At 43.8% G+C, this 11,748-nt stretch overlaps 1 protein-coding gene across 1 annotated transcript; it reads left to right on the forward strand.

Annotated features, from left to right (window-relative positions):
* The first annotated feature begins 239 nt into the window (after positions 1-239).
* On the forward strand, positions 240-3,809 carry FGF6 (fibroblast growth factor 6). Its single transcript, XM_008930282.3, has 3 exons — positions 240-795; positions 1,695-1,798; positions 3,617-3,809. Exons 1-3 carry the CDS (start codon positions 456-458, stop codon positions 3,791-3,793), a joined length of 621 nt encoding a protein of 206 aa, XP_008928530.1. The 5' UTR covers positions 240-455; the 3' UTR covers positions 3,794-3,809.
* The last annotated feature ends 7,939 nt before the right edge of the window (positions 3,810-11,748 follow it).

The following is an 11,748-nucleotide window of genomic DNA, read 5'->3' on the forward strand; positions in this document are numbered from 1 at the left end:
GACTAGCCGGCCAATTTGACTCCTTTGCTTTCCACAGCCAATGAAATCCCACTCCTGCCTCCAGTCTTGGGTGACAGCATTCATCAAAGCTCGGCCAGCCGGGGAGGACGGCAGGTTACTGTTACAGCCGTGGCAGGCTTACCTTTGGCAGGCTGTTGATGTCAGAGTGATGATGTGGGGAGGGACAGCCTCTGCACTATAAAGATGGCTCAATCAAATATAACCGAGGCTGCCCACTGGGGAGCAGGATCTACAAAACATGTTCCCCACCAGTCGGAGTCCTGCTGGCCTGTCTCTGCTCCCAACCCAACTGCTCTCGGGCTTTAGTTTCAGGTCAGCAATCTCTATTTGCTTTCCAAAAATAAGCCTCTGCCACCATGCTGAAGGGAGAAAAACAAGAAGGGCGGTATTTTTAGGGCCATTAATTCAGACCACGTGCCCAGGAGGTGAACCGGATGGCCACTGCACAAAGACTCCTCATCACTATGTCCTGCGAAGCCAGCGCTCACCGGACGTTCCCTGCCTTCGTTCTCCTGGGCTTTCTAGCTGGGATTGCTTCTACACATCCCGTTGTAAGCAGAACTAATGGCACATTGCTGGAGAGAGGATGGCAATCTCTGTTGTCCAGGTCCATTGCTGGGATGTCAGGGGAGAAGTCAGATGTGAACTGGGAGAGTGACTATTTGCTAGGAATCAAGAGGCAGCGGAGGCTTTACTGCAACGTGGGCATCGGGTTTCACCTTCAAATCCTCCCAGATGGAAGGATAAGCGGAGTTCACAATGAAAACCAATACAGTGAGTTGCATCCAGAAATGAAATAGAATAGATGTCACTTAATTGCTGTGAACTCTAATAATTACCCTTCGCAGAATGCAAATGTTGTTACTTGGTATTATTAATCTGTTGCCTTTTGAAAGTCTCTGGGATCAATAAACATCAGGACCCTTTTGTTTGAAACATGGCACAAATGCTTAGCCAAATTTAGGTAGAATTTATTGTTACTCTGCTTTACTGCACGGATGAGAAAAAAAACGAAGCACGTTGAAAACTGACTCTTCTGCTGCATTTTCTCAGTCCTCATTTTCTCATTTGCCTTCTGAATCCGGGAGGTCGTCGCTTTGTTCCAAGTGCCAAAGCATGATTTTTGAATCCCAGATGACTGTTTCTTTTGGGACACTTGGTGTGTCCCATGGAAGGGGCTTGCTGTTCCTGGTTTACTCATTCTTGTGGGTGCTGTTCTGTAGCTGTAAGAATAAAGAAAAGCATTAGTCATATGGATTTGAATTTCCTGCACAGGGCAGTTGCTAAAATCTTTTGCAGCTAAGATGTCATGTGGGACTTCAAAATAGTAAGCCACACTCCTCTAAAGCTAATAACAAACCCTCTGGAAGTATAGTATATTAGATAAAAATAATTTGCTTATAAGAAAGCCCAAGAGTTTGACAGATCAAAAGAGTCAGATAGAGCAAAGGGATTACATAGTGTGTGACTATGATTTCAGAATAATTATTTTTCAAGCCTATGGCATGCAGGAAAATGCAAGATCTTCTCTGTATACCTCTAGACTAGGGAGATAACTCTAATAGAGAAAATATGAGTTCCTTAGGTTTTTAAAATAAATAATGATATATGAATTGCCTTGGATTAGCTCTAGATTCTGTGATAACACTTCTGCTTAATGTCTTATTCTTCAGGTCTCTTTGAGATATCCACTGTAGAGAGAGGTGTTGTCAGCCTGCTTGGGGTGAAAAGTGCTCTCTTCATTGCAATGAACAGCAAGGGGAGGTTGTATGGAACGGTGAGTGTCAGTGCAAACACTTTTTCAAGGTTTAAACAAAGACTGCAGAGGTTTTAAAATGGTTTGGTTTGGTTTGGGTTTTTTCTTGGTGGAAATCTGTGATTACAAGCAGAGAAAACAGCCTTGCAGCTACAGGGAACGTGCCCAGCCTGGTGTCATCAGTGTTATTTAGTGCTGTTGGAGGTCTGGGATTTTAAAGCTTCCCAATAGGACTGTACAGGGAGCACCCTGGGAAAATGAATGTGTCCTACAAATAGGACAGATTAATTGAGTGGCTTCTTCTAAGGTCTCAGTGCTGCAAACACATTCTAGTAAAAGTGAGCCCTGTTGATTTCCTTTTGCATTGCATTGTGTGTAGGAGAGGTACAGTTAGAGCTATTAGTAAAATAATGACCACATGCTTCCCCCTACCAAAAACAACCCAGCATGGAAAATAAATAGGAAGTCTACCCTACAAGGCCAACATATGCAGTTGGGGCTATTTTAATGATCAGTTTTGTGAGATCAGTTGCAAATGATGAGAAAATAATGGCTATTAAGAATGGAATGAAAACCATACTGAAACACTGTCACGATTGTCCTCATCTGGATGATTTGTCATCTAAATGCAATTTAATTTCTGAGGTATGAGCAAGACATCTCCAGGACATTCAGCAGTAAAAGTGCTTGTTAGGAAGTGCATTTGGAAGAGCCCATTTCAAAGTAATGAACAGCACTGATCTCTTTTGTCAAGGAATAGCAGAGTCCTTTCCTTTGAAACAGCTGTAATTTCAACAAAACATTCCAGTTGCTTAATAAAATGGCAAATGTTGTGAAGGACCCGTAGCCCAGTAGCCATTACTAACTTGACTGATTCCTTCTCACATAGATAAGGGACATTTTGAGGTTCCACCCCAGGAATATTATTTCAGTCGTGTCTGATCACCAGCCCTTAAAGAGTGCCACAAACCCAACTGTTTTGCTTGACTGGGTCTTCCTGAAGAAATGCAGGGTCTGGCTTCAGAGCTCCCTTTGATTGCCCCCTATTCCCCCCCAGTTTCAATCCAGTTTTTTTTATCTTCAAAGACACTTTTGAAAGCTGTAAGAGATGTGTGTTTTCCCACACACAACAAGCTTTGAATGGTGTTATCACACAGGTGTCCAAATAGCACAGCACTGGTGGCATCTCATGCGTCAAATATTTGAAGTCAGAGAACTATTCTGTCTCTTTTAATTTCTTCTGCATTTGTCTCCTCCTTGTCCTTGCATTCCACTCTCCCAGATGACTCCTTATCCTTGGATTTACATGATGTAATGTGGAGAAAAACAAAACTGTCTTCCCAGGTTAGAACCCGCTGCATAGTTAAATATCACTAATGATTTATCATTGTTAATCAAATCTCTTATCTGAGCAAGCAGTTCTCCCTGGACATTGGTGTTTGTAAGAGAACTGAAGTTTTGACATCTAGCATGTAGGTTTTTTACAGGACTTCTGGCAGAGGGGAGGTATTAAATTAAGCTATGAAAAGGCTTGATGCTGACAGAAATCTTTCCTTGCAAATAAAATGAAGAAATCCATCATTTAGAATTAATTAAGTTGATCTGCTGCAGGAAGTGCACAGTCCATTATGTGGACAGGTGGCATCTGAGTTCATCTGACACCAAATTAGCACTGAGGAGGGAGATTTATTGTTGGACACAGTCGCTGAGGCACCACCTGTTGCTCACTGCAACGAGCCCTTCTGTAAAAATGTGAGCAAGAAAAATGACCTGGGCTTTTGTGAAGTATTTATTGTACCTGCTTTGTTCTCCCACCCCCCTCCCCTTACTGTGCTTCAGGCTGTCTTCCAAGATGAGTGTAAATTCAAGGAAACCTTGCTGCCCAATAACTACAATGCATATGAATCAAATGCTTACCGTGGTACTTACATAGCCCTCAGCAAACATGGGAGAGTGAAGAGAGGAAACAAGGTTTCTCCTGCGATGACAGTGACCCACTTCTTACCCAGAATATGAACATGAGAAGACTGAATCCCAGGAAAAACTGTTTCATTTTGCACATGGGGAATAAGCTCCCAGGTAAAGTAGTATTTATACTGGTCATTGAAAAAAAAAATCTATATATGTATGTGTATATTTGGATAAAAATATTTGTACTAGATTCATCACATAGCATATATAATATGATGCTGCTTCTCTTCTACTCTGTACAAATTTTACATGGCTGTGTGCCTCCTTTGGTGCTGTACAGAGAAAAAAAAGCAAGCTGGAGTGCAAAGGATTTGGAAGAAAATTATACAAAAGTATACAAAAGAAGTATTCGGACCGTCTGTGGGCAACCATCTAATCAATCACTCAATCACTATTATTTACTAAATAATATTATTTACCTCAGACAATAACCTTTCCTAGTGAGCTGTTTACATATCATGGGCCAAATCACCAGACGATTTTGCTTCACCAGAGCTTCAGGCAGTTCACTCGACCTGAATATCTGCCTGCACCTCCCCTTCTACAGACTGTGTCCTGTCTTGCAAAGTCCTCAAGCTGTTTTGATCACTAAGGTGCCAATTCCACAACTGTTTCTACACAAGCAAACTGTTTGTCTCCAGAGACCCTCTGTCTCTGAAGGGATTCTCCAGGGTCTCCTCACATGGACTGGTTGGCAAAATGAAGACCTACAATCAATTTCCCACAGGAAGGGCCATGGGATAAATCACAGATGGGTCCCAAATGCAAAACTTATTTGGAGCTGAGGATTTTGAATGGCATTTTGTGAGCTTAGTTTAGACTTACCTCAAATATAGATGTGCACATCTTTAATATAAGTACTTGTATATATATAGACATGGGATGTGTGAGTGTGTATCTATGTAATTACATGCTTTTAATGAATTAATCATCCCAGTCTCTCAAAGCCCAGGTGCCTTTATATGCATACACACCTAAAAGAACATAAATATTTAAAGGCACTGTGTTTCATTTAGGCTGAACTTTGTTAATCTCTAAGAACTAGAAGTGATCTGCAGGATGCATTTTATACAATGTAAGAAATCCATGGAAGCTTCCAGCAAAGGGTTATTTTAGAAAACTTCTCTGTTTTGAATTTTCTATTTACCGCCTTAAATATATTTGGCTCTTCTCTGTCATACCTCATGAGGTATGGAGGACAGAGAAAGAAGGAGGCTATATAAGCAAACCTTCCCAAGTTAGGACAGAGGAATTTGTGCCATAATTCCAATTTCTGTCACTTGCAAAGCATCAGTTTCAAAAAGAACACAGCAAGCTGTGTGAAATACCCTTCAAAGCTCTCCTAGAAGCCGTACAAATGGGCCATAACCTCGCCTTGCTATTTTGACAACCTTCTTCCAGATCACCAACAAAGCTGCATTCCCTGTGCCTTTGAAAGAGTATTCTGAGAGGCCCTAAGTCAATAGTCACTATAAATGTCAGTTACCAGAAGCCTTGGGATTCCTGCATTGATGGTGTGCTCCTAAATTTGAAACTAGATTCAATGCAATGTCAGAGCACGAGCATTTTCAGCATAGATGGGCTGTGCTGCTGCAGCAGGGAATATATGAGTGCAAGATTATCTCCCACGGCCAGCCAAAATGGGGCTATGTCTAGCCTTGACATGCCATTCTATTTGCAGGGAGTGTCTATTCGTGATGAATTTGAGCCTTCTGACATGCATGAAAAACACTGTCAGGGCCAGATCCTCACTTGGAGTAAATTAGCCTACTAAGACTATCAGTTTATAGGTGCAGAAGATTCGGCCCAAAGAACACACCCACAAGGATGTACCGACAGCCACCACTCCTGAAAAACTGCCAAGACAATTGTTTTGTGAACAAGATACAGTTTTCCAGCGTCTTTTGTGTGATTGATACTTGAATTTATTTGGATGAAATGTAAGTGCTGGTTTTAAACTGATCACAGTTTACGTGAAGAGAAAAAAGAGGGGAATGCTGCTTACAGGACATGAATGAGATGCTTTGGATGATGCTTTGGAAAGAAAGGAGTTACTCTTCATTTTCTGGTCTTGCAGTGTGTAGAGAGAAGCCAAGTTGACACACTTTGTTCATCCACAACATGCACAGCAGTTTGCTTTGGAAAAATGTGCATTTCAAGTGAAAAATCAGGATATTCTGAGAGGGGAGAGTGGGTCAGAGGAAAGTTTGGAGGGTATCCGACAGTCGCATAGAGTTCCTAGAGGTAGAGATAGGAAGACTGCAGCTGTGATGAAATGCATAAGCTGGCAACCAGTATCCTGGTGTTATATTCCTAATTGTCTTTGAAATGAAGTTTGAAGAAGGATGGAAGAGTACATGGATGTGAAAATGTGGTTTGAATTCTGACACACAAGTTTGTTTCTGATTACAGTTTAAATCAGTCTTCTTAGGATAGGATGAAATCTGTTCCCTCTTAAACCAGTGGAGCCTAGAGGAATTTATTGTTGCCAGTACTGACAAGCAATGGGATAGCTGACACAAAAGGTGAGAATCAGACTCAGTGGCTCTGTTTTTCACACACTGGTCAAGGTGAGAACAAACCATAGACCAGGTCACAAGAAGCCAGAATGAGGAACCTCAAGTTGCACCAGGGGAGGTTCAGGTTGGACACAAGGAAGAATTTCTTTACTGAAAGGGAGGTCAGGCATTGGAAGGGGCTGTCCAGGGAGGTGGTGGAGTCACCATCCCTGGAGGTGTTCAAGAAACTGCTGGACATAGCACTCAGTGCTCTGGTCTAGTTAACAAGGCGGGGATCGGTCAAAGGATGGACTTGAAGATCTTGGAGGTCTTTTACAGCCTAAATGATTCTGTGATGCTACAGATCTGTGCAGACACAGCCAGCTGGGCTGAGATTGTTCTTAGGAACTGCAGACTCTTTCAGGTGCAGTTTTGGTGGGCATTTGGAAAGCCCCATCAGTCACTCTGCTGAGTTACTCTTTACAATACTGCATTTTTTCCTTATTACACATCGGTGACAGCCAGATCAACACTGAAGTCAAGGCTGAAATCAAAAAAGGTCTCGCGATGCCAGGAATATTGACTAATATGATATGTCAGGAGGGATAGCCGTGGGAAGAAACCCCTCCAGCACAAATAGTGCAGAACTGAAGTCCTGTGGAGTTTTAGACCAGTTGGATATATGCTTTGACAGAGGTGCTTCTTAATGCAAGTCTGCTTTCCAGAGAGGAGCTGAGGAATGTTTTGGCACACTGCAAGCAGTCCAGGGGCTGCTCATGGTAGCAGGGTTCAAGAAGTTATGCAGCTAAGCTCTGCCTGAGAAATGGCCTGATCCTGTTCTGCCTCATGCTTGATTAGCTAAATTCCTCCTCCTTAGGCTGTTATCGTGGAGAAGGAGGAATTAGGAAGCCCACCATTCCTTTTGCACACCTTAGGATAAATTTGTTAAGCTGGCAAAACCCAAACCATTTGAAAGCCTAATGTACGTGATACGGTGGCTATGGAGTGAATATGAACATCATCTGACAAACTCTTACAAAAAACCTTCTTCCAAAGAAAAGTTTCATGGATGGGTGACTACATAAAGAAAACTGATGAAAGTGAAGGGATTTCCCAGACCAGGGCCAAATTAGGAACTGCAACGCACATCTCATCTCAGTGTGCATTAATGGGGGGTCATGACATGGGCTACAGCTCTGAAAGCATTGCTGTGAATGCCCCACACCAGCCTGTCATGCCCATATTTTCCACATGGGATTCTCCTGTGGAGCTGATACCTGTTTTCAAGGTTTCTTCTTCCTTAGGCAAATCCAATAACAATTTCAGACTTAATCCACCCCCGTTAGAACTGAGTCATGTTCTTAAATAACTGTATTTTTCCCAAATGTGCAGAGGCACAGATACACACACAGTGGAAAAGCAGAGTAATATTTGTATACCTCACTAACTATTTCAATTCCAAGAATTTATTTTGCACAGTAAAATGGTGCCAAAGTTCTCAGATTACTTTTTTTTCACTAAAATATACCTCATATTCTGAATCAATATGGACTCACAACTGAGACTGTAAATTTGCAAGAAACACGAAACTGTCCAATCAATTGTTTGTGAAATTGCTTCTATTTTTATATGTATGTGCTGTGCACAATAGTTTAATGTATTCCTAAAATAAAACTTTATACATTTTTGGTAGTGTTTTGACTCTATGTCCCTCTTAATATTCGGGTTTTTTCCTTGATTACAGAGATTCTGTATTAACCACGTTCAGGGCAAAGGGCAGCATCAGTGCTGGCACCCAGAAACCCCCCGTGCCCTGGGCTGCACCCAAAGCAGTGTGGGCAGCAGGGGAGGGGGGATTCTGACCGTCTGCCCCACTCTGGGGAGACCCCCCTGCAGTGCTGCCTCCAGCTCTGGGGGCCCAGCACAGCAAGGACATGGAGCTGCTGGAGCGAGGGACACCAAGATGATCAGAAGGATGGAGAAGCTCTGCTGTGAGGAAAGGCTGAGAGAGTTGGGATTGTTCAGCCTGGAGGAGAGAAGCTTTGGGGTGACCTAATGGTGGCCTTCCAGGACCTGAAGGGAGCCCACAAGGTAGATGGGGAGAGACTATTTCCAAGGGTCTGGAGTCACAGGACAAGGGGCAATGGCTTCAAACTGACAGAGAGGAGGTTTAGATTGGATATTAGGAAGAAATTCTTCCCTAGGAGGGTGGGGAGGCCCTGGCACAGGTTGCCCAGAGAAGCTGTGGCTGCCCCATCCCTGGAAGTGTTCAAAGCCAGGTTGGATGGGGCTCTGAGCAACCTGGGCTAGTGGAAGGTGTCCCTGCCCATGGCAGGGGGTTGGAACTGGATGATCTTTCAGGTCCCTTCCAACCCAAACTGTTCTATAATTCTATGATTCTATTCTGCTATCTGAGGGCCATTTAATGACTATGGTGCTAGAGACAGGTAAAAAGAGTCTGGCCTCCTAAGGCTGATTACTGCCATTTTTAATCAGCTGTTATTCCTATCATTATTGCCCTCTGGTGGTTATTTTGTTCATTTAGCAGCAAGATGTGAGAGATCAAGCATGGATTCTGTACCACAGACCTGGGCACAAGTGAGAAAGGAGACTCCCCCCTCATGGCTGGTACTCTTTAAATGCTTCAGGCCCCTCACTGTGTTGGTATCTGTTGCACCATTATATAGGGAAGTCACAATTTTAACTGTGAAGCCACCACACAGTATTTGAGATTCAGGTTTCTCCTTGACAAGCAACTTTTCGTAACAATAGGCAGGTAGATGGTTCAGGAAAACTATTTGGTTTTCACTCCAAATTTTCCAACTCGAAGGTTTGCCAAGGATTTTGCAAACATAAAACCCGAGCCTAGGCCTCGACGGCAGAATGACTTAAAAGACATAGGCATGGGCCTGTTGGAGCAGATCCAGAGGAGGGACACCAAGATGATCAGAGGGCTGGAGCAGCTCTGCTGTGAGGAAAGGCTGAGGGAGCTGGGATTGTTCAGCCTGGAGAAGAGAAGGCTTTGGGGAGACGTGAGGGCGGCCTTTCAGTATTTGGGGTCTATGAGAAAGATGGGGACAAATTTTTTAGTAGGGCCTGTTGCAATAGGACAAAGAGTAACGGTTTTAAACTAAAAGAAGGTTGATTCAGACCAGGTATAAGGAACAAGTTTTTTACAGTGAGAGTGGTGAAACACTGGCACAGGTTTCACCTGTAGATGCCTGATCCCTGGAAACATTTCAGGTCAGGCTGGATGGGGCTCTGAGCAGCTCCTAGTTGCAAATGTCCCTGTTCATTGTTGGGGGATTGGACTAAATGGCATTTAAAGATCCTTCCCAAGCCAAATTATTCCATGGAAATACTGTTTAGCAGCACGGAGCACCTTGAACGGGAAAGAAGAAAGCACAAGTTTTTTCTAAATTACACTGAAGAGAGAGATTTTAAAGCATGTTAAGAAATCCTGTTTTTCCTGTTACCTCACTGAGTGCATTAATACAAATCGTGCTGTGGCACCATAAGTGATCACAAATGATACAGTCTCCAGTTCATAGAATCACAGAGGAGTTTGGAAGGGACATAAAAGATCATCTTGTTTTAACCCCATGCCATGGGCAGGGACACCTTCCACTAGCCCAGGTTGCTCAGAGCCCCATCCAACCTGGCCTTGGACACTTCCAGGGATGGGGCAGCCACAGCTTCTCTGGGTGACCTGTGCCAGGGCCTCTCAACCCTCACAGGGAAGAATTCCTTCCTAATATCCAATCTAACCCTACTGTCTGTCAGTTTGAAGTCGTTCCCCCTTGTCCTGTCACTCCACACCTTGGAAATAGTTTCTCTCCATCTACCTTGTGGGCTCCCTTCAGGTCCTGGAAGGCCACCATTAGGTCACCCCAAAGCTTCTCTTCTCCAGGCTGAACAACCCCAGTTCTCCACCCTCTCTTCATAGCAGAGGTGCTCCAGCACCAGGGAAGTTCCTTAACTACTAGAGATATTTTTAAGGATGAGGAGCTCCGGGGGTCTGGCTGCCAGGGGGCAGTGTGCCACCTGAGGAAACCACAACTCTGGGGAAAAGGAAATACACAACGAAATTCAAAACCACGCGGGGTTCACTCACAGTTAGAAACAAGAATATTGTTAAGAAATGTACTGAGCAGAGATTTACCCCACCAGCAAAAACCAAAGCATCACAGTAGTGTCAATTCTCCACCAACTGCTGAGCTAACAGTTTTTCTAGGCGAGCAGCAGGTACCAGAGTTTCGTGGGGAAAGGGTTAACATTATACAGGAACACATCCCAAGGAACTATGGGAGATGTAGTCTCCACAGCAAGCCCCTGGAGACAGTTCTCAACAGAGCATATACTCAGTGGAAGGACTCGCTAAGAACCGGGGGAAATACGGGATGTCACGGGAGGTTTATAAGGGCTTGTTAGCCCGCGAATAAACGATTTATCAGTTGCACATGCATAGCTTTGGTCCGTGAAGCTAAACGCTACAGAGTTTCATGAAAAAATATAGCCATAGCTTTCCTCAGTGGAAAAAAAAAAATAGGCTTCCAATTCAGAAAAAACCAAACCAAACCAAAACATCAACAAACAAAAACCAAACAAAACCCACAAACAAAGAAACCTAAAACCAAAACCCCAAAACAACAGCCCAAACAATACAACAAACAAAAACCTTTCAGGTAAGTTGTACAGGTACATCAGAAAAACGATATGTGAAAATATTTTGATTTTCTGTAATTTTCACTCATTTCCTTTTTAGATCAATAAAGTTTATGGTGGAAAACATCAAATTTTATTTAATAGGTCCTTATTTTCTGTATTGTAGGAAAAGGAAGAAATCCTTCTAGTTTACATGACAGTTATGTGAGACACTGCTAATTCTTTTAAAAATGGGAACGAACAGGCCAACACAGTCTGAGACCACTGTACATTATGTCCATAAGTGTCACCTGACATTTAAGGTTCAGGCTTGCTCAGTGTGTTTGATCCAGGCCTCCAAGAAAGTCTCTGTGATTTTCTGTGCTGGATCCCAACGCTGATCCTATGAGTGGGAGAAAGGGGTGGGATGCATCATTGAAATCTCATGGGGATCTGAGGACCCAATTGACTCTTGGATCTTTTTGTCCTTATTGGAACTTGTTGTTGCGCATGGGAGGTCTCAGTATGGATGTCACAGGGTGTCCAGCAGCTCTGGGATGCCTGTCCCCAGCTTCTCCCAGTCAGGAAAAGGGACTGGCTCTGCTGTAAGCCAGCTAACCCCAGCCTTGCAGCCATCTGCCTGTTTCCCCCCAGGCCCACCCAGCCCCTGGGGCTGAGAAGGGGCCCAAACCCAGCCCTAAGTCGCTCCCTTGCCACTTTGCTCTTTCCATTGCAGCTGTACACCCCATAAAATCCCACAGGTGCCCCACATCAATCTCATCCCTCGACAGCAAGTCTCTCCTGATCCCAGCTCTGGCTTGGCAGGGGCTGCTGCTGGAGCCCCAAGGTCACTATTTG

The sequence above is a fragment of the Manacus vitellinus genome, unplaced genomic scaffold (assembly GCF_001715985.3).
Source record: "Manacus vitellinus isolate BGI_N305 unplaced genomic scaffold, ASM171598v3 scaffold_90_pilon, whole genome shotgun sequence".
NCBI classification, from domain to species: Eukaryota; Metazoa; Chordata; class Aves; order Passeriformes; family Pipridae; genus Manacus; species Manacus vitellinus.

What these genes read in the sequence shown, in the direction of transcription:
- FGF6 (XM_008930282.3), top strand. Translation starts at nt 456, where the DNA reads ATGGCCACTGCACAAAGACTCCTCATCACTATGTCCTGCGAAGCCAGC. An exon ending in TCACAATGAAAACCAATACA is followed by an intron (nt 796 to 1,694) that starts GTGAGTTGCATC and finishes CTTATTCTTCAG; the next exon opens with GTCTCTTTGAGATATCCACT. An exon ending in AGGGGAGGTTGTATGGAACG is followed by an intron (nt 1,799 to 3,616) that starts GTGAGTGTCAGT and finishes ACTGTGCTTCAG; the next exon opens with GCTGTCTTCCAAGATGAGTG.